Genomic DNA, 21,982 nt, shown 5'->3' on the forward strand with positions numbered 1-21,982 from the left:
AAGCTTCTCCAGTCTCCAGAATTACGGTAACTATTGCTTTCTGTTGCCCCCCCTCCAGCAATGAGATAAAGAAAAATACCCATCCCCTCTCAGCCAGATCCCTTTGCCATAACAAGACTCTCACAAGGGAACCAACACTCCCTGCATTTCCTAAGAAATGGCTGGCTCCTGAAGCATTGCAGTTCATGGATTTAAAAGGGACTGGTGACCTTTTCCTTCCAAATCATAAGGAGGACTTTGGATGGCAGCTTCACCGTTTCCTTCATTTGGTGCAGAGATTTTATTTTCCACATTAAAAGGACCATGAGCGTAGCCAGGATTTTTGTTTGAGGGGGGGCCCAGCCCTTTTGTTGTCGGGGAGAATATCAGTTTGCTATGTATTTTTATTGATGGGGGTAGCTGCTCTTTCCTGTTCCCATTTGGCACTACGCCCACGAACAGGACTCCGTTTTTGCACCTAAACAGAGACACCACTCCCCGAAACATAAAGGTAAAGGGACCCCTGACCATTAAGTCCAGTTGCGGACGACTTGGGTTGTGGTGCTCATCTCGCTTTATCGGCTGAGGGAGATGGCGTACAGCTTCCAGGTCATGTGGCCAGCATGACTAAGCCACTTCTGGCAGACCAGAGCAGCGCACAGAAACGCCGTTTCCCTTCCCGCCGGAGCAGTACCTATTTATCTACTTGCACTTTGACGTGCTTTCAAACTGCTAGGTCGGCAAGAGCTGGGACCGAGCAATGGGAGCTCACCCCATTGCGGGGAGGAAAAAGGAAAACTGTTATGTACTGAGTTGAATAGGATCCAAAAGGCAGCAGTCTGATTGGTCCTAGAACAAAGCAGCAGTATGATTGGTTGGCAGGAACTACCCAATCATGCTCCAGATAGAAGTGAATCCACAACCTGATTGGCTTACAGTAGAATTCCGGAATTAGCCAATCATGTGCAGCCCATTGTGTAAATAATGTATATAAAGCAGATACTTTGAGGGGACTTTCATTCATTCCTCCTCACCACTATGAGCTGAATAAAGAGCATGAAATCACTTCGCGACTCTGAGTATATTTCAAAAACTGTCCCCCTTTTTCTCCTTCTCTGTCTTTCTTCTTGTTATCTCCTGTGGGTGGCAGAGGATTCCACATTCTGTTTATTCTGTTTGCATATTTTGGGTAGCTGTTTTGGTTTGCTTTTTGCTTAGATTAGTCTTCTATATATTACTGAATTATGAAAAACATCCATAAAAATCTTACATCGAACTGAAAAGCCCGTGTTTCTCCCTCTGACCACCCCAGGGGAGTCCAAGCCTCGTGGCTGCAGCAAAAAACCCCGAGTTTCTGAAGCCGAACCAAAACTGTCATAAGACACGCGCTGCGCGCTCTTTGCCCCTCTCGCGGCGCGGAACGGCGAGCTCCGAATGGAACCGGAAATCGCGGCGGTCAGGAGAGCGTCCAGGGCCTTTGCCTCTTTAAGCCGCGGCCGAAAGAGCGCTCGGAAGGCGCCGAGCCGCTGGGCATGCGCAGGAGGCCGCGCATGCGCCTTGGGGTCCCAGGGGGCGCTGAGGGGAAGGCCGAGTCCGCCAGGCATGTCGACGGTGTCCAAGGCGGTTCTGGCGGCCTCCGTCGCGGTCTCGGGCGCCGTCGTCGCGGGCGTCCACCTCCAGCAGAGCCGCGTCAGGGAGGTAGGCCTCTCCCTCCCCCCCCTTGCAGGCGGGAGCATAGGCAGCGGGCACGCGCCCTCTCCCAAATTTACACGGGTTCAGCGCTCCCCCCCCCAGAAAAGATGTTTAGGGGTGCTCTCATTTTGACTCAAGAAAATCACCATTGTACAGTTCAAGTCGGGGGAAATAAATGGACAAAAGTACAAAGAACATGCATCATTACCTCATACAGTGGTACCTCGGGTTACATACGCTTCAGGTTACAGACTCTGCTAACCCAGAAATAATACCTCGGGTTAAGAACTTTGCTTCAGGATGAGAACAGAAATTGTGTTCCAGCTGCGCGGCAGCAGCAGGAGGCCCCATTAGCTAAAGTGGTGCTTCAGGTTAACAGTTTCAGGTTAAGAACGGACCTCCGGAACAAATTAAGTACTTAACCCGAGGTACCACTGTATTACACAGCTGACGGCTCACAGTAATTTTCCTACTCATATTGAAATGCTGCCCCTCAATGAGGCCAAACTTCCATCAGTAAAACTCCACGCATCCACATTCTACACCCGTCGGGGGTTAGCAACAGATTTACTGCACTAGAGAAGAAACTAAAAATTTACCGTATTTTTCGCTCTATAACACGCACCCGACCATAACACGCACATAGTTTTTAGAGGAGGAAAATCCGTAGGCATGCCACCCGTAGGCATTCCCTCCATAACATGCACAGACATTTCCCCTTACTTTCTAGGAGGAAAAAAGTGAGCGTTATGGTGCAAAAAATACGGTAATATTTTTAGTTTACTCTCCCGTTAGATTGACAAAATGTTTAGGGGTATGCTTACCCCTGTGTCTCCCCAGAAAAAAGCACTGCACGGGTTCAGTATACACACGCACATCACAACGAACCCATAAGAGACCCCGAAATGTTGTAAAGATGTCACTGGAACATCTCTCAAAGGGTGGGACAGGGTGCCTGCGGTCTTTTCCAGTGGGTTTTCAATCGTACGCAATTTCACCAGTGTGTGTGGTGCCTTGGAAACAAATGCTGTTTTCCCTCGAAAAAGAAGTGCCAGAACTCACCATGAACACCTCCCTCCTTCTCTTAGCATGGCAGTGGCACTTGACAAAAAGCCCTGCTCCAAACGTAACCCCCACACAAATGGGAGATGGGGGGGGGAGCTGCCTGGACTGCCAAGTAGTCATGAGAATATTCCCTGGATTTCTGTCCAAAAGCCTGGAGGGGTAGAAGTAGAAAATTCTCCTGTATAGTCAGATGTTTTTTACACACACACGCATACACTTGCTATGAAGCCATTTCATATGTTTCTTTTCAAAAAGGTGTATAGGAGCTGGAGAGAAAATGAAGCAAAAATGAACAGAGGTATTTGACACTTTGCATAGGAGGAGAAATTGTATCTGCTGTTGCTGCCCTTTCCCCCAATTCAACCATTCCTTCTTCCATGTTATCTTTGCACTTTGTAACATAAATTTCCCCCAGCATTTTATGCCCCAGTGTTTCATATAGCCACAGAAGGCCTCTGATTATTGGTTTGTGATATAGCGATCTTCAGGTAATGACCCTTTATGATTTGCAGGTGGCTTAGTCCTGTATTGGAATGAGGATGTATACTTCCTACAGTTAGCAAAACCTTTGAAGTTACTTTTGCAACAGTATGATTGCTTTGTCAGATTCACAGTTGGCCTTAATTTCCTATAGCAGTACCTTTACACTTTCTCAAGTTTTTGAACAGTAGATTATTAAGAGATATATACCATAATATGATGAGATTTCTCTTTCAGAGGCTACGTGAAGGAGTGCTGAGAGACTTTGAGAGGCAGCATCGTAAGCAAGAAAATCTTCGCCTTTTGGAGCAACAGATTGCTTTGACTGAGCAACTTGAAATGGAAAGAAGCAAAATGCTCATGGGAAAAGAATCTTCACAGTAAGGGCAGGGAAGAGTTGGGGTCTCCCTTTTCATTTCAGTTATTTAAATGTCTTCGTATTTGTTGGAACAGTCTTTGTTTTGCTGGGCTTCTCGCATAATAAAAGTGACTGCCAGTTCACAATGGATACTAATGTGTACATGAGCGAGATGATGAGCCGTCATGATGATGAAGCCACAAGGACATCGCCTTCAGAAGGGCTGGAAGAAGGAGAAGTGGAAGGAGAAACTCTTCTCATAGTAGAGTCTGAAGATCAGGCATCTGTGGATTTGAGTCACGATCAGAGTGGAGACTCTATAAATAGTGATGAAGGGGACACATCCTGGACAGAAGAGATGTCTTATTACTGTGAAAGATGTCAGAAATGGATACCAGCAAGTAAGGCTTCCTAATTCTTGATTATTTTAAATAATAAAAACGTGTCCTGTGTTTTGCCCTTCTGACCTCAAGGCCGTGGTCAGGAAGACCTACAAGATTGTGACCCTTGCTGAGCTGGGCCTTCAGGAAGCAGATCAGACGAAAGCCACTTGAAAGCACATCCTTCCCAAGGCACAAACCTAGCAAAAGGGGATTCCTTTTTCCACATGACTTGTAGTCCACAATCATGAGTGAGAGGCAGACCTCAGAAGCTTCCTGGGCCTCCTGCTTGCTGGTAAATCAGCTATGCCCCTTTCAGAAGAAAGAATGAGTGGATGTCCCATTCCCCTTTTTAAAACATGGGGAGGATTTCCCGAAGAACACCATTGGCAGGAAGGCAGAGATCATGCTGCGCAGGACCCACAAGCCTTAGCCATCAGAGCCTTTATGGCAGCTTCCTTCATGGCAAGTGTATGCTTCCTCTAAGCTCAGCCCCTTCTGCTGGATGTTGCCCATAGCACCCCCCATCAGCACTAGGGACTATGAAAACTAGTTAAAGCCTGTTCCTACACAAAGATTCAACTGCATATGCTCTTCAGTTTTCAGCCCTAGCAGAGTCCACTGGCATGTGAACTTAAAGGCCAAGGCTAGCCTCTCCAGTGATCCCTTTAGAAGGGGCTAGACTAGCCTCTTAGGGAATGGCTGGATGGCGTTCACAGGAACTACATAAAAGCTATAGATAAGATTTTTTTTCTATTTGAGAAAAAAAAATCTGCATGCACAATTCTTAAGATTTCAAAAGGAATTGCACTTATGATACATCACATATATCACATATATATCTCCAAAATAGAGACAGATGTGCCCACCAATTGAGGTTACATGGATTTCTGTAAGAGGTGATTAACCAAGCAAAATGCAGAGTGGATGAATGCTGTTGGGATGAACCCCATTTGTGCTGTTTTGTACCTTGCTCGTAATGTGTTGCTGTGTAGGCCCCATTTGTTGGGAAAGAAGGCCTAAGGTTTTGTTTGCTTGTTTACAGATCAGGTGAGAGAACAGATCACCTATCTCAAAGGTGATAATTTTTTCAGATTTACTTGCTCTGATTGCTCAGAAGATGGGAAGGAACAGTTTGAACGGCTGAGGCTAACTTGGCAGCAGGTAAGTAACAAGCAGACCCTTAGTAATTGCACCCAAACTGGATTTCACATTTCTGTGTATTACAATAAGGTGCAAGGGGGAGGGGTTGTTAGCAAGCTTCTAAGTGTGACTCTAAGGTTTTATATTTGCTTACCCTTAAAGGTACATGACTATTTTGGAGTCTAAAAAAACTCATTGCAAAAAGCCAGATTAATTTTTTTTAATTTGAGAGTTCTTTATTTGTTATGTAAACACAGAAAGGAAATTATATTTTGGCCATGGATTGTTAAAATAATTGTTCCAAATTTAATCAGCTGTGCTGCCTTTTTGGCATTGCAGTACACAACTGAGAAACATGGAATGTGCTCATAGAGTAGCCTTGACCCTCCAAAAATCAGGAGGTTAGCAAGGTAGATAATACAACTTGTGCTGGTCCAGCATCTCCTCTAGTGGATAGATGGGGAACCACATTGACAGTAATGTGGACTCTGTGAAACTCAATGTGTTATATGTGCAGAGGGCCTTCTTGGTAGTGACACCCTCCCTGTGGAATGCCCTCCCTTCAGATGTCAAGTAGATAAATAATTACACAACTTTTACAGGACATCTGAAGGCAGCCCTGTATCGGGAGATTTTAACACTTGGTATTTATGTTTTCAGATATGTTGTAAACCGCCAGAATGGCCGGGGAAATAATAATAATAATAATAATAATAATAATAATAATAATAATGATGATGAAGAAATCTTATGACTAGCCAAGGAATGATTCACAGCTCTGTAAATTGTTTCACGTATAGGAGGCCTGGTTTTCTAGGTGTGTCAGCTTAGTAAGATTTTATCTGGTGCTGAAGCTGGTACACTTTTCAGTCACCATGTTGGCTACTGGGAAGCAGTGTTTTTAACAATAGACATACTGTAACAGACATTACTTCCTCTATAGTCACCCCTAAGTTACATTTCCAAGGCTGCTTTGATTTCTACATGTGAATCAATTTGCAAATGTTTGAAACAACCTTAAGCCATGTATCAATAACCTAGATATTCTGTATACCCATGATATCACTTTAAGTAAGAGATAACATTTAGTAATAGCACCGGACTCACCCCAGTGTCCAAGGCAACACCACAAATACAGTGTGCTGAGAATACACCCGCATAAGCAATATTGACGGAGAAATGCCTTTTTGATACTGCAGTACCTCATCACACACAAATCACAACCCCACAAACAAGTATACCGCGGGTGTTTCAACAATTTGAGTGCACTTAATTCTGTGGTCTAAACCACTGAGCCTAGGGCTTGCCAATCGGAAGGTCGGCGATTCGAATCCCCACGACGGGGTGAGCTCCTGTTGCTTGGTCCCTGCTCCTGCCAACCTAGCAGTTCGAAAGCACGTCAAAGTGCAAGTAGATAAAGAGGTACCGCTCCGTCAGGAAGATAAACTGCGTTTCCATGCGCTGCTCTGGTTTTGCCAGAAGCGGCTTAGTCATGCTGGCCACATGACCCGGAAAAACTGCAGACAAACGTCAAGCTCCCTCGGCCAGTAAAGCAAGATGAGCGCTGCAACCCCAGAGTCGTTCACGACTGGACTTAACTGTCAGGGGGTCCTTTACTTTTTTTTTACTAAAAGCATAGTAGATGTACATAGAAGAGTACATTCTAAACATCTTTGCATTCGGAAGCTTAAATTCCATTAAATATAACATGCACACGCATACAACAATTCTTTCAACAGAATGACATACAGAGAAGGAAGCATAGATAGTTCAGTATTGCACATGTGTGGAGACAAACCCCAGGAAACTAGTTCAAGTCCAACAGTGCCTCTGTAAAGGGAAGAAGCCTTTTTCTCGGGCTCCCTGCTCCTATTCCAACACTCTTCCAATAGACAGTGGCCTGAAGACTACTTAGGCTACTCCTGGGCGATGTCTTCAGTTAAATTAGATATTATACTAGGTAAACTGTGGGAGATACTTTGCAGTTTAGCCAGACTGCTCCAGTGCCAAGAGACAAGTTGCCTTCACTCCTTGCTGACAGATGACATACCATAATGAAATAGAGAAAGTCCATTTGCATAGTGGCTTACTTAGACAAATTACATGTAGTCAGTTGACTGACATGCTAATCCCATTCCCTAAATTGCCTCCTGAAGATACCTGAAGTAAATTGCAAGTAGGACTACTACCCCACAATATAGAAGAAAAACTATTAACTATGTTTTATTTGTGAATATTGGAGTCAAGGGAATGGTGTTGGCTAATCTAATCAGTTATAAAATTTCAAAATTTCTTTAATAAATAAATTTCTCAGTTATCCTTCTCCAAGCTGTAAATTGCCTGACAAGGTTTATGCTCCAATTCCTTCTTAAAGCATACTGCTTGGTTAAATATGTGTTTTAACCAAGTCTGTCATCAGATTAACTACATTGCAAGAGTGTATTTTTAAGTTTCATTGATTTGTTACTTTGTTCCAAAAATATTCTCATCTAAATAAAGTAAGACCTTAAATTGCATTGACATAGCAACATTGCAAAAGTTCTTTAATGCATCATTGTTTTTTTCTTCATCATGATATAACTTTTTCTGCTACTTCCAATTCAATAGGAAATGCAATTTGAGTTTTTGCCAATTAGTAATTGCTGTAGTGAGTACTTGCAGAGAGATATTTAAAAATATAAATACTATCAAATGGTACAGATTTAAAAAATCTAAGATTTTCCCTTATTAGGGTATCTTCAAGTATGCCCATTGCTACAAATCTTCCTTAAACTCTTCCATGAGTTCCCATAGTAGTTAGGACTATAGTAGTATCAAATTTCTAAGTATTTAATTAGAAAGTCCCTCAATGGAATCAGATACTGTACCCTGTTGTTTTTCCCTTTGTAGTTCTATCCAAGTTGAAGCCCAACCATTCAGGCCTTGTGAAAATCAATTTGTATCTGGAAATTGCATTGAATTCTGTAAAACAAATTTAGGAGTTTCCCAGATGACTTCATCCACATACCAGTTAGTTTTAAATTGCTCTTGTCTGATCTTAGCTCCTTGTATTTACATTTGTATTTTTATTGCCCCAACTAGGGTAATAAAGGACACATTTGTCGTGTTCCTTTTTAAGGATAAAACATATCTGAACATTCGTTAACTGAAATAGATGCATTTAGGATAATCTTAATCCAGGCAGATTAATCCCCCTCAAAACCCTATATTATCTAAGAGTTGATTATTTTATATAACCCCGTTGGGAGAAGAGAATCATTTTATCCCAGAAAAAAATCTTTCTTACCTATTGTAAATGAGAGGTTCCTATTTGTGTTTCAGGTTGTTATGCTGGCAATGTACAATCTATCCTTGGAAGGAACTGGCCGCCAAGGCTACTTCAGGTGGAAGGAAGACATTTGTTCTTTCATTGAAAAACACTGGAATTTTCTACTAGGAAACCGGTAATGCTATTATGTTGTCTTGAAACTGAAGGTAAAGAACAAAACGTCCACATATAATTAAAATGTAGGAAAACATTTTTTTTCTCCTACTTGAGAGTAAAAGAGAGAAGGTATCCATAGTGGGTGAAGGTCAATAGCTAGTTCACTTCTGTATAGTTCTGCATAGTATGACTTCCCCTAGCTTGTCTCCCTCCAGTTGGTTTCTGCAAGCAGCAAAGGCCATAATATACGGCCATTTTATTTCAAAGTTTATTCTGGTCTTTCAAAATAGTACAAGATTGCACCATGTTGAGAGTGTCTCTTAACATCTCCTAGCCCTCATTTGTAATTTGTCCTAAGATTTTGAGAATCCAGAATAAAATTTGAAATAATGCGTATACATTTCAGCTATAGTTGATTGCAGAAATTGATTCCTGCTTCCAGTCCTTGCTACTGTGCTCATCCCATTAATTTCACTTAAGATCTGAAGAGGAACTAGCAATCTGCTACCAATGTAGTAAACAAAGCTCTCTTTCAGAGACATTTTTCTCTTTCTTTGATTTAGGAAGAAGACTTCTACTTGGTGGAGCACTGTTGCTGGTTGTCTTTCTGTGGGGAGTCCTTTATATTTCCGTTCAGGGGCTCAAGAGTTTGGAGAACCAGGATGGTGGAAACTTGTCCACAATAGGCCCCCTACAATGAAGCCGGAAGGAGAGAAGCTTTCTGCATCTGCCCTGAAAACAAAAGGTAATAATTTGTAAACTGCATATCATTTGCACATTTAAGGGTGCAATAGTCTTAAAACTGGTGGTTTTGGCAGGGTGGGGGTACGTGAGGAGAGAAAGTGGGTTTGCACTCTTCTGTACTATTGACATTACGGATTTCAATCAAAATAAAAACAAAAAAAATTCAAATGCAGAAATTTGTGAAGGGTACGCTATCATGCAGACACCCTCAGTTTTTTAAGACCTGTGAACTTTCTGCAAAGGGTAGGTATTGTATAGGTATAGCTCTTGCCCCTTGTATATCCCATTATATGTTTCTTGGTTACTACTTCTCCTTCTCAGCCACTCTTGTTTTCATTCCCTAGCCACTCCCAAGCTCACCCCTCTATTCAGCCTCTCTATTCACCAGTTTCTTCCCAGCTTCTTTTACCACTTTGCAGTTCTCCTTTTCACTACTTCTTGCCTCTCTTCTTCCTCTAAAAAATTTGGTGGAAATTTTTCAATGTATGTGACAAAAATATATTGCATTCCCACATTCTATTATATGCAGTCTGGAATTAAAGAATGTTAGCACCTGCTTGTCACGTTTTCCTGTATCAGGAAAGGTGTATTTTTATTGTCTTTAAAAAGCTGTTTATGTTGGATACCTTCTGTAGAAATAGATGCTGTCTTTGTTTTGGAGTAATAATAATAATTTAAACCCGCCCATCTGGCTGGCTTCTAGCAAAATATTAAAATGCAATAATTCGTCAAATATTAAAAGCTTCCCTAAAGTTCTAAAATTGGTGTTCTCTCTGCACATGTCGGAACAAACACACTACTTGTTTTCTGGCAGGTTCAAAACCATCATTAGACCCTATCATTACAGTGGAGGGACTTAGAAAGAGAGTGAGCCGCAATCCAGTAGAATCCGCCATGGAGCTGAAGGAGAAGAGATCTCGCACTCAGGAAGCCAAGGACATCAGGAGAGCTCAGAAGGAGGCAGCCGCCTTCCTGGACAGAAGTACATCCTCCACGCCAGTCAAATTCATCAGTCGAAGCCGGCGTCCTGACATTATACTTGAGAAGGGGGAAGTGGTTGACTTTTCTTCCCTGAGCTCCTCTGATCGAACTCCTTTGACAAGCCCATCTCCATCTCCTTCTCCAGATTTCTCTGCTCCCGGAACACCAGCATCTCACTCAGCTACACCGAGCCTGCTCTCAGAAGCAGACCTTATTCCAGACATAATGCCACCCCAGGCCCTGTTTCATGGTAAAAGCTACTTTAACATTTCCTTGTCTATTAACCTCTATTGGATCTCATTTCCACAACCATTTCTTGACCACAGTTCTATTGTTGGTGGTATTTAACATCTACCAGGAACTGTGATACTTACTCTCAATAATTATATTCACTAACGTACCAAGGAAAATGTTTTCTAATGTGAAAAATATTCAAGCACTTATCAGTAATATTATTCCTTGTCTAGTGTTAATTCATATAGCAAATTGTGTACCCAACCAGTGCTTCTGACAATCACATATATGCCTTCTGTGTTGCTAGATACTGTATATACTTGAGTGTAAGCCAACCCGAATATAAGCTGAGGCACCTAATTTTAGCACAAAAAACTGGGGAAACTTGTTGAGTCGAGTATAAGTCGGTTCACCACACTACAAACCTGGTGGTGGCGGCAGTGACGGAGGAAGAACAAGCTTTCAGGCTGCTCATTCCGCCGCCGACAGCGGCAAAGGCGGTGGCAGAGGTGGAGGCAGCCCAAAAGGGCTCCTTTCGGGCCGCTCGTCCCTCCGCTGCTGCCTCTGCCACTCGCAAGAGCAGGCATAGGAGCCGCGGTTGGGAGAGGCACAGCGCAGCCTCTCCTGTGCCTGCCCTTGCAAGAGGCTGGCGGCGGTGGCAGGACCAGCGGTGAGAAAGGGCTCCCTTTGGGCTACTCATCCCTCCGTCGTCGTCGCCCGCCTCTCTCGAGTATAAGCCGAGGGGGGCTTTTTCAGCATAAAAAATGTGCTGAAAAAGTCGGCTTATACTCAAGTATATACAGTACTTGCTGGAATGTTTAACTTTCTCTCTTCTGGAAGCATATATATGGGCGAAAAAGAAGAAAAGGCTGCAAGTGCTATTTCCTTAATACTATGTGTACTTGGTCTTGTATAAAGGGCATTATTATAGTACTTTAATGCGAAAAAAATAATTTTCTCAACTGTACCAAAACAAACAAACAAAATAAGCAATAACACTAGAACATAGAAAAATGTCTTTTTTGTTTGCTGCTGTTTTGATTTTGGTTGACCTTCTAGCTTGCTAGTTCTGGAGATTCCACCCCCTCCCTGTCAAAACAGTTGTGTTTTAACTTTCCTAATGCTTTATTATTGCTTATTAAAATTTATGTTGCCTTTCCTTCAAACAGCTAATTTCAGGAGAGCTGAAAATTATGCTGAAAATATTTCACATCTGACAACCAATGCACCCCTTGGGTTTCAGATACTACATGGGTAGACAAGTCTAAAAAGTCTAGGACACAAATTTTCACAATCCTCTAGCGCAGCCTTTCTCAAGCTGTGGGTCCCCAGATGTTGTTGAACTACAACTCCCATCACCCCTATCTAGGAAGGCCAGAGCTCAGATGATGGGAGTTGTAGTCCAACAACATCTGGGGACCCACAGCTTGAGAACCGCTGCTCTAGTCTAGCGCAGTGATGGCCAAACTTGGCCTTCCAGCTGTTTTGGGACTACAATTCCCATCATCCCTGACCACTGGTCCTGTTAGCATGGGATCATGGGAGTTGTAGTCCCAAAACAGCTGGAGGGCCAAGTTTGGCCATCACTGATCTAGCGGTTATGGTGGCTCATTTACCAGAAACGCTGTATTTAGCATTAATTCTGGGAGTGCATACTTGATTTTGACCAAACCAAGCCTCCTGATATATATTTTGCTGTAATGGAACCTCATAGTAAGTCTAATAGGGATGTGGGTGTTGCTGTGGTATAAACCACTGAGCCTCTTGGGCTTGCCGATTGGAAGGTCGGCGGTTCGAATCCCCACAACAGAGTGCGCTCCCATTGTTCTGTTCCCGCTCCTGCCAACCTAGCAGTTCAAAAGCACGCCAGTGCAAGTAAATAAAGAGGTACCACTGTGGCGGGAAGATAAACAGTGTTTCCATGCACTCTGGCACTCCTCATGGTGTCCTATTGCACCAGAAGCAGTTTAGTCCTGCTGGCCACATGACCCGGAAAGCTGTCTGTGGACAAACACCGGCTTCCTTGGCCTGAAAGTGAGATGAGTGCCACAACCCCATAGTCGCCTTTGAGCGGACTTAACTGTCCAGCGGTCTTTTATCTTTACCTTTTAGTAAGTCTAGCATTTCATTCTGACCAACTTGCCACAGTCTTTATATACATCCATTGAGTTATTGTTCCTGGCTATTCTATCAATATACTTTTAGATATATTTGTGCTACAGAAAGGCCTGTCTTTTCTGCTGTCAGATTTTTGTGGTCCATCTTCCTTCCTGAATTAAGCACCCTATTCAGAGCCACACTGGATCTACTAAAGTGGCCTGATTTTCATAAATCAAAATCTCTTTAACTAGCAAATGTGGGGAATACTACTTTGGAAAGGTCAGTCTCAACTGAATATTAATGGGGAATGGCTGTGTACCCTTTCATATTAAAGCCACAGTCTCCTAGGAAGAAAACACAGTTGTATTCTAGATTCAGGTAGGTAGCTGTGTTGGCCTGATGCAGTCAAAATAAATTAAAATATTAAAAAATTATCCAGTAGCACCTTAGAGACCAACTAAGTATGTTCTGGGTATAAGCTTTCATGTGCATGCACACTTCTTCAAATAAGTTGCATTCATTACACTGTCAGAAAATTTATGGAATATTTTGTTTTGTTTATAGATGATGAAGAGATGGAAGGTGATGGTGTTATAGATCCAGGAATAGAGTATATCCCACCCCCGAGTGGTCCAGTGGGAATGATCCGAAAGAAGGTGAAGACACCAGAGCAGATTAAGCAAGAGATGGAGAGCGAGGAAGAAAAAGCAGAGAGACTTGAACGCGACACTGAAAACTCTGATCATACTCGCACATCCCTTCAGGACCAGGGTCGAGACAAAAGGAGGATGCAGTTGGAACATAAGAACGCTAAGTTCGGCATGCCCAAGTATGCACCTGTTAGCATCTATGAAGAAAAGCTTCTCTTGAGGAACTTGGAGAGCTGCCCAAATGCTGCAGCCATGACTCCCGAAGCTCAGAGACTGCGGCGCAAGTTGATAATCCGGCAGGCCAAGCGCGAGAGAGGCCTGCCCCTCTTTGACTTGGACAGTATTGTGAATGCAGCCCTTCTCCTGGTTGATCGGATTTACGGACCCAAGGAAGGAATTGCTCCCTGTCCCCCAGCAAATTACGCAATGTACAGAACTACCAGCCAGGATTTCAGAATCTTGGATCGATACCAGGTTAATGTTTCCAATTCAACTGTTTTTTGATAGCTCCCATACTCTTGATGGGGATAGTGGGCAAAGGGAACACAACCTGCTAGTCCATACACCACACGCCTAGGCACCCTTTCTTAGGTCATTATCTGTGAATCACTGCCCCTGATCACATCCATTGTGAAATTTCTCTTAATGGAATGGGGCAATGTGTTCCTTGGCACTGGCTGCTCAATCCCTTCTCCTTTCCAGAGAGTGAGTGAGTGCTTTGCTGTTTTTATGGAAGTTACATGTAGCAATTTTCATTTACTTTACAGTAGTACCTCGGGTTACATACGCTTCAGGTTCCAGATTCTGCTAACCCAGAAATAGTGCTTCAGGTTAAGAACTTTGCTTCAGGATGAGAACAGAAATCGTGCTCTGGCGGCGCAGTGGCAGCAGGAGGCCCCATTAGCTAAAGTGGTGCTTCAGAGGTTAAGAACAGTTTCAGGTTAAGAACGGACCTCTGAAACGAATTAAGTACTTAACCCGAGGTACCACTGTATATCCATTTCTTCTAGGCATACTTAGGTGATGCTTTTATGTCCAGAAGGACCAAGGAAGTGTTTTCAAGGGCAACAAAAGAGCCAGCCACCACAAAGCCTAGTAGGGCTCTGGCTCTCATCATTGTGATACAGCAGCAGTTAAATTCTGCAGTATGCTGATATACCACAATGTCTGGTATATCGCTCAGTGCAAGCCCCCATACCGCTCCAGCTTGTGTGAGCCGGAGGGGCATCGGGACTTCCTTTAACTGATTAGGTGGAGGATGGGAAGCCTTCTGCTTCTCAGCTGTGCAAGCCCTCATACCGCTCTGGCTCAGGTGAGATGGAGGGATGGGGTGGGGGCCTTTCTCAAAGGTGCAGACAGGCAGGTAAGCAGAGCTTGAGAAGGTGTTCACCTTCAGGTGTTCACTTTCAGGCTCCATCTGCCTGCTTGCGCCTTTGCTGTCTGTAGGCAATTTGAGCTGGCACAATGTATTGCCAGCTCAAAATGTCTGAAGCTGGTATCACAATCTGAATGCCATCTCGGTTTCAGACAACGTACCACTATATCACCCAGCTCTAAAGCCTAGATATGTGCTTATTCTTCTTCTTCAGCTTTAAAGGACCTTAGGAATTCTATAAATTCATAAAGCTCTAAGGAGCCCTCTAGTGATGGATCTGTAGTTACACTCTTGGCTCGATGGAGATCATCCAGAAACACCTCAGTTTGTTTCTCTACTGCTGTAGACATCTGGAGCATTCTGTGACTCCTTGGTTCAATAGCTAACATTGTCCAAATCCTGGGAATGACATTTTATCTGTATATGCTTGGGTGTTAATGTACGCACTCATTTATAATTTACTGCTACAGAAGTTAATGGTTAACTGGAAACCAAGTGATGTTTTTATTGAGCATATTATGGGTGGAATTCAACATTGTGCTAGCAAAGGTTCCACCTGCGCAAGCATTTCAGCTTGCCACAAAAATATCCAACGTCTCCTCCCCCTGCATGCTTCACTGATGGTTCTCCTGATCTCCCTAGAGCCAATTTCAAGGGGGTTGGGAGATATGGTAGGGAAAGCCCTGCTGCACAAGCCAAAGTCCTTGCTGAGAGATTCTGCTTATGGGCTTGTAAAGTGAATCCCTCTCTGTGCCCTGAAACTGGGTGAGGGAGGCTTCTTCCACTGAAAGAAGACGAGTCACAAAGTCATTTGCATAGCTCTGCCCTTGAAGCAAAAGGGGGGGGGGTTAGCAAACAACTCCTGGGTAACCTCCATCCATTAAAGAGATTACAGTGTCACAGTAACTCCATTTTTAAGACCGGTAATCCAGTGCTGTTTGAATTCCTAAGAGGGACTAGGTAATCTCAACGTCTTGCAGACAGGGTAACTTAGGTTGTGTTCAATGTGTAGTGCAAAAATTTCTCTTTGCACAATGGAACATTCCCCTTCTCCCTCTGTGTGACCACTAAACCTGTTCTGGGTTCCCCACCCCCCTGGTACACATTTGGGGATGGCATGTGGGGAGGAAAGGGAGGGAATCCCATTGTGCTCGTGCAGCTTTCTAGCTGAATACTGTCCGTTCTCCTTTTTCAAAACTGGACTTGACAGTAGTAACAGCCACTTTGTGGTTGGTGCAAATTACCATTTATAAAATAGCCAGTGGTACACTGTAGTTAACTTGCCATTGGCATTTTTTTACCAAGTTGCAAAGATCAGTTGCAGATGTTATGTGTATCAGCGATAGCTCTCTTGTTTATGTTCATTCTAGGCTGATTTCCTTGTTTTTTGGATTTGCTTTACAGACTAAGCTGTCTGCTGTGAAGGGGTTTCGGCAAATGCCAACAAAATTTCTGTGCCGACTCGTAGGCTCAGAAGATGCTTTGACTGACCACAGCATTATCAGTCCCTACACTTCCCGTGTTTTGAAACCCTACATCAGGTACAGATCACAGAGCTGTTTTCACTTACGAGTAGATGGCTCTTTCTCCTTTTCCCCTACAGATTTGTTCTCTTTCTGGTCAGTTGTTGAACACTGAACTCTTAGGGCCATGATTTCAGGCTGAAATATATGTTTAAAAGTTTGTAAAGACAGTCTGTTAAGTCTACTCTGTTAAGTAGATCACTGTTATCCCCATATTACAGATGGAGAACTGAAATTGGCAGAGGTGATTTTGCCACCAAGTAAGTCCATAGTCCATAGGGATGCGGGTGGCGCTGTGGGTTAAACCACAGAGCCTAGGACTTGCTGATCAGAAGGTCAATGGTTCGAATCCCCGCAACGGGGTGAGCTCCCATTGCTCGGCCCCAGCTCCTGCCAACCTAGTAGTTCAAAAGCACATCAAAGTGTAAGTAGATAAATAGGTACCACTCTGGTGGGAAGGTAAACGGCGTTTCCATGCGCTGCTCTGGTTCGCCAGAAGCGGCTTAGTCATGCTGGCCACATGACCCGGAAGCTGTCTGCGGACAAACGCCGGATCCCTCGGCCAATAGAGTGAGATGAGCGCCGCAACCCCAGAGTCGGTCATGACTGGACCTGATGGTCAGGGGTCCCTTTACCTTTACCTTTAAGTCCATAGTCCTGAGAAGATGTATGGGTTCTCAGTGTAGGTGGCCTTGCAGGGCAGATACTCAACTGCCCCCTTTGTGTTTTATACCAAAAGCATGGAAACATGAAGTATTACTTGCTCATCTTTCCTTTTTTGGTGGTATTTCATAAGATGCAAAACTCTCATGCTAGGAGGATCATTTTTCTCTGCAGCCCAGAGTCTATTCTTCCTGTGAGTATGCTAGAGTTGGGATAGAAACAAATACATTTATCAAATGTACAGGAGCACAGCTTGCACAACTTCAGAAATTTTGTCTCGGTAGTGGAATACTCTCCACAAATAGGAAGGTTTAATAACAAAATAAAATAAAAGGCAATTTACAGCTTAATGAATTAATATGGAGCACCTTAAGGACTGAACAGATAGCAAAATATTTTCATCAATGGGGTCCCTGAATTGCTGTGAAATAGATGATATGGTTACCTTTTTGGTAGCTTGGTGGATGGATATGGTCCCAGATTGAAATATTTAGTGCATGGACAGAAAAGGGAAGGGGCCCTCTCCAAGTCCAGACACATGCTTTCCAGCATGGTATCACAATAAGACTTGAGAGACATCTGGAGAATGCTGCACCCTTGGAACTTAAACATGGCTGTTCTCCAACTTGTGACTGGCTTTGACAGCTAGAGCCCAGCAACAACAAATCTCTCCTGTTCTCTGTGGACCATACCCGTGTCTTAATTTCAGGCCCGACTGAGTCTGACTGCTGTTATACTCCGAAAATGACAAATATTGCTGTTGTGTCCCCTTCAGGCGTGATTATGAAACCAAGCCTCCAAAACTAAGGTTGCTGAATGAGATTCGTGCCCATTCGCACAAGAATGATCCCAGCTGGACTGCTGAGCCAGAGGCACCCATTGATTACTGCTATGTGCGCCCTAATCACATCCCCACTATTAACTCAATGTGCCATGAGTTCTTTTGGCCAGGTAGGATTTACTAGGTGGTCAAGGGAAATAATGGGGCGACTACTCATTCCATTCTGGTAGATGTACTACAGCTCTAATGCTGCCACTGCTTCTCTCTCTTCCCTTCCCAAAGAGAATTTCAGCTGCCCCCCACAAGGCATACGTTAGTTTTGAATCCTGAGAAGACGGAAGAAGGATGGGTGGGACAGTTGGAAAAGAAACCTAGTGGGTAGTAAAAAGCTATGAAGCTGCTTTTCTTGAAAAGGAAAGGAAAAGGAAGGGTTTTGGGACGTTGATTAATGAATTTGTGCCTAATGTGTACTTAGCCTGGTGCCATCCTTTATCTGTGTTGAGGGGCTCGGCAAAAATACTTTTGTTCTCACAGAATTTTGACCCTTAATTTGGAGGCTACTTAGGTATGTTTGTGACATCTTTTTAGTGGAGTGGGTTGAGTTGGCTATATATATTATGACTGTACATTGTGGGTTCTTATTTTATTATTGTTCTTATACATAGTTTAAATGTTTGTTTTTGCACTGTATGTTGCTTACAGTCACTCTTGTGGAATAAAAAGAAATGTAATATTAATATTAATATTAATATTAATAAAAAGCCTGTGTGCATGTATCACTGCATTTTCTGTTGGCTGAAGTGACCTGTTCCTAATAGAACAAGCACCTATTTTTCTGATTGGTTCCCAATGGAATCTCATAACCTTATAAAACCGTTTTTAATTCTCTCTCATGACTGAATAAATGTAGCTTTTGAAAGTATATGTGGAAAAGTTGAATAACTTGCAGACATTTACTGTGATCTTGGGGTGTAATCCTGCACATACTTACTTCTGGTCAAAGACCCATTGAATTTAGTGGGACATACCTCCAAGTAAGCATGCATGCATACAGGATTCAACCACTGGGTCATTTTATTCACATAATTATAATACCTAACAGTATATTATTCCTTTAACGTGGAAATGTCCTTAACATTTCGTTGTAGGATTATTTACTACCAGTCCCATAATTAGATTTTGAGTCCTTTAGGACGTCATGAACTAGTCTCCATGCTAATGTCAAATTATGAAAACAGGAGAGCTCCACATGAGCAAAGCTTTTTCTTTCTTTTTTAAAAAAGCCTTAAATAGATATTTTATATAATGTTCCTTTTCCATCAACAATCTGTGATCATTTGTGGTGTGCTTTTCTCTCCCACAGGAATCGACCTCTCAGAATGCTTGCAATATCCAGACTTCAGTGTTGTCGTCCTTTACAAAAAGGTCATTGTTGCGTTTGGTTTTATGGTACCAGATGTTAAATACAATGAAGCATACATCTCTTTTCTGTTTGTTCACCCTGAATGGAGAAGATCAGGAATTGCAACCTTTATGATCTATCATCTTATTCAGGTAGTTTTATGATTTATTATCTTGAAAAGTATGATCTGTACCTTTTACTTTAAAAACCAGTGCAAACAGGGCAGGTTTACCCAAGAAGATTTATATCCCTTTGATGACCTACTCGTTGTTCAGTTGTCACATCTATATTGTGCAGATCAGTGGTGTAGCGTAGTATGGGGGGCTGCAGGGGCAATTGCCCCGGGTGCAAAATTCTTAAGGGCGCAGCCCATCTTATACCAATGGGCTGCAGTGGTCCCAAAGGAGCTGCAAAACTAGGAGGCGGCTTCCTTCTCTAGCCTGGCAATGGGTGTGGCACGAACTTTTCCTTGGTGGTTGGGTGAGCTGTTAGTGGGGAGTGGGTAGCTGGTCAGGCCTTCCTGTGCCAGGGCAGAACCCCCTCTTGCTCCCTGCCCCCTTTGGTGCCTCGGGTTTGTATCCTTAGCTTGCAGGTGTTGTGCACAACACGCTTCTTATGCCATGGGTGGTGCCAACAGTGTGCATGCCGGGTCGCTGCTGTGCTGGGTGGTCCCCTCATCTCCCTTCTGCCCTGGGGCCACTGCAGAGCCCCCAGCCCAGCCCTTAAACGGGAGCAGGCAGCCGTAGGCACGGCAGGTGCCGTTGGAGTGCCTGGTGTGAACGAAGAGGCAACCATGCGAGCCTCAGCTGGCAGCATGCTGGCTCCTTGGCTGGACTGGTGGAGCTTTCTGTGGGTGTGCTACGAGCAGCTGGATCAGGGTGAGGTGCGGTGCCAGAGGGGCTCCAGTTGTGAGGTTGGAGTCCACGTCCAGCACCTCCCAGGAGAGTTCAGATCTCGGAGGTTGCACAAAAAATGGGGAGGACCCAGGATGATGTGCTAGCCCCCTTCCCCATGGTGATGCTGCCACTCCTTTTGCGCCTTGGCCCAGGCAACCCACGCTACGCCACTGGTGCAGATTCATTAAGGATGGGAGAACACCCTTGTAAAATTTGTGGCTTGCCTTTGGGATTCAGGTACAGATGCCTAGTCGGTCCAATAGCAGCACAACCCTAAATTCCTAAAGGCAGTTTTGGCCAGCATGGAACAAACTATCTACTTTTTTATGTGTTGTCTTGAGTTCTGTAGCTTTCATATCCAGACTGAATGACTTCACAAGCTCCTCATCACAAAACCTGTTAGTTCATTGACCAAATTTATTATTTGCAAGTAATGAGATACTTCCACTTTCCACCACTCTTCCAGCTCTTCTTTCTGGTACCTTTCTTAATTTATTCAGTGAAATTAAGGCTACGTCAGAGCTGCTGTAACTTTGCATCTTCTGAAGGTTGCTACTTCTTGTAGTTTACCAGTTGTGAGTACTGAATGACTGAGGTCCTTATCAAGCAGAATTGAAGGACAGTCAAACTTGGAAGCTATCAATTCTGAAAATTTAGTATCCTGAATTCAGTTCCCCAAGAGAAACTGGTATAAGATGTAACCTGTGCTTTACTATATCATCTGTTATCCATCTATGATGTATATTAATGCATGATACTTCTGTCTGCTTTTAGTATCTCTTCCTCCTTGAAAGTCGTCTTGCTTTGACTGCACAGTGCTCCCATAATTAGTTATCTCCTCATTTCCTTCCTCACATGTAATACAACTCTTTTTTTCTTTTCACAGACTTGTATGGGCAAAGATGCAACCCTTCATGTATCTGCAAGTAATTCTGCAATGCTGCTGTACCAGAAGTTTGGATTTAAAACTGAGGAGTACATTTTAGATTTCTATGACAAATACTACCCTTTGGACAGTAAGGAATGCAAACATGCGTTCTTTCTGAGGTTGCGGCGATGATACTGCAAGGGAAATCTGGTCACTACAATAAAATACAGTTTAGCGCTTTTACTGAGGTGCTTTGTTGCCTTTATTGCTATCAAGTTATTTGTCTGTGGTCTTTACTGAGATTAGTGTGTGTATGTATTTATTTATTTATTTATTTATTTATTTACTTACTTACTTACTTACTTACTTACTTACTTACTTACTACAATAGAGTCTGTCTGGCCAAGACAGAAATACAAAAACTCCTTCCTTTTTCTGTAAGAATGGAATTGGTCGCCCTGTTCTTCATGAAGAACCCTTTTGACAAACCAGTTGATGTTTCCCAATGAGTTCTCATACTGAATGAAGATACAAATGTTCAAACTATTCTTAGCAGAAAGCAATAAAATGTTTGATTCAGTCTCTCTAGACATGACATTTATTAGGTGGAAAAATCTAACCCAGGCTTCCTCAACCTCGGCCCTTGATCCCTTGGTAGCAGGACCAGTGGTCAGGGATGATGGGAATTGTAGTCTCAAAACATCTGGAGGGCCGAGGTTGAGGAAGCCTGATCTAACCTGTCAAAATTCAGATTGGATATATACATAATAAAAAGGCTGTGTGCAAATTTTTAGGGACTCACATAATGCCATGAAATGTATAGGATCCCTAATGTAGTAATTCAATACTAATAAAGTGTTATGAGGTGTGCAGTTAGCACATGTGGCCCTGTCACCTCTTTTGAGGATATTTGGCAATGAGACCTGAAGGTGCTCTACACTTTAACACTCCAAGGGTTAACAAAGAGAACCAAGAGAAATCAAATGCAATTTTATTATATCCAAAAGAGAATTAGCATACATGCTACAGATGCTAAATGTTGCAGGTATGCATCCAATTATTATATTGATATAGACCATTATCAAGGATTTGTCTAGTGCAGTGTTAATTCTCATTTGCATTTCCTCCTGGAAGTAAGTAGGTTAGGCCTGCCTGTGGCCATTCACATCTCCTGCAGTCATCCATAAATTTGATGATGTTCAGGTGAGCAAGGCATGCTGGCATCAAACATGTTCAAGGTGACC

General features: G+C 43.2%; 2 protein-coding genes across 4 annotated transcripts; both read left to right on the forward strand.

The window, feature by feature from the left end:
- The first annotated feature begins 1,519 nt into the window (after positions 1-1,519).
- LOC128418001 (protein PET117 homolog, mitochondrial) lies at positions 1,520-3,618 on the forward strand. Its single transcript, XM_053397314.1, has 2 exons — positions 1,520-1,677; positions 3,454-3,618. Exons 1-2 carry the CDS (start codon positions 1,582-1,584, stop codon positions 3,598-3,600), a joined length of 243 nt encoding a protein of 80 aa, XP_053253289.1. The 5' UTR covers positions 1,520-1,581; the 3' UTR covers positions 3,601-3,618.
- A 96-nt stretch (positions 3,619-3,714) lies between these two features.
- Positions 3,715-20,981, forward strand: KAT14 (lysine acetyltransferase 14). Of its 3 annotated transcripts, none has more exons than XM_053397311.1 (10): positions 3,715-3,975; positions 5,000-5,118; positions 8,419-8,540; positions 9,085-9,266; positions 10,080-10,496; positions 13,145-13,704; positions 16,010-16,146; positions 17,567-17,742; positions 18,936-19,126; positions 20,757-20,981. In XM_053397311.1, the coding sequence occupies exons 1-10, from the start codon at positions 3,720-3,722 to the stop codon at positions 20,928-20,930; spliced, it is 2,334 nt and encodes a 777-aa protein (XP_053253286.1). In that variant the 5' UTR covers positions 3,715-3,719; the 3' UTR covers positions 20,931-20,981. The 3 variants fall into 3 exon arrangements, with proteins under 3 accessions (XP_053253286.1, XP_053253287.1, XP_053253288.1); XM_053397312.1 differs by having other exon boundaries at positions 10,113-10,496; XM_053397313.1 differs by lacking the exon at positions 10,080-10,496.
- The last annotated feature ends 1,001 nt before the right edge of the window (positions 20,982-21,982 follow it).

Source organism: Podarcis raffonei, chromosome 7 (genome assembly GCF_027172205.1).
Source record: "Podarcis raffonei isolate rPodRaf1 chromosome 7, rPodRaf1.pri, whole genome shotgun sequence".
Taxonomy (NCBI): domain Eukaryota; kingdom Metazoa; phylum Chordata; class Lepidosauria; order Squamata; family Lacertidae; genus Podarcis; species Podarcis raffonei.

What these genes read in the sequence shown, in the direction of transcription:
- LOC128418001 (XM_053397314.1), top strand. Translation starts at nt 1,582, where the DNA reads ATGTCGACGGTGTCCAAGGCGGTTCTGGCGGCCTCCGTCGCGGTCTCG. An exon ending in AGCAGAGCCGCGTCAGGGAG is followed by an intron (nt 1,678 to 3,453) that starts GTAGGCCTCTCC and finishes TTTCTCTTTCAG; the next exon opens with AGGCTACGTGAAGGAGTGCT.
- KAT14 (XM_053397311.1), top strand. Translation starts at nt 3,720, where the DNA reads ATGGATACTAATGTGTACATGAGCGAGATGATGAGCCGTCATGATGAT. An exon ending in TCAGAAATGGATACCAGCAA is followed by an intron (nt 3,976 to 4,999) that starts GTAAGGCTTCCT and finishes GCTTGTTTACAG; the next exon opens with ATCAGGTGAGAGAACAGATC. An exon ending in TGAGGCTAACTTGGCAGCAG is followed by an intron (nt 5,119 to 8,418) that starts GTAAGTAACAAG and finishes TTTGTGTTTCAG; the next exon opens with GTTGTTATGCTGGCAATGTA.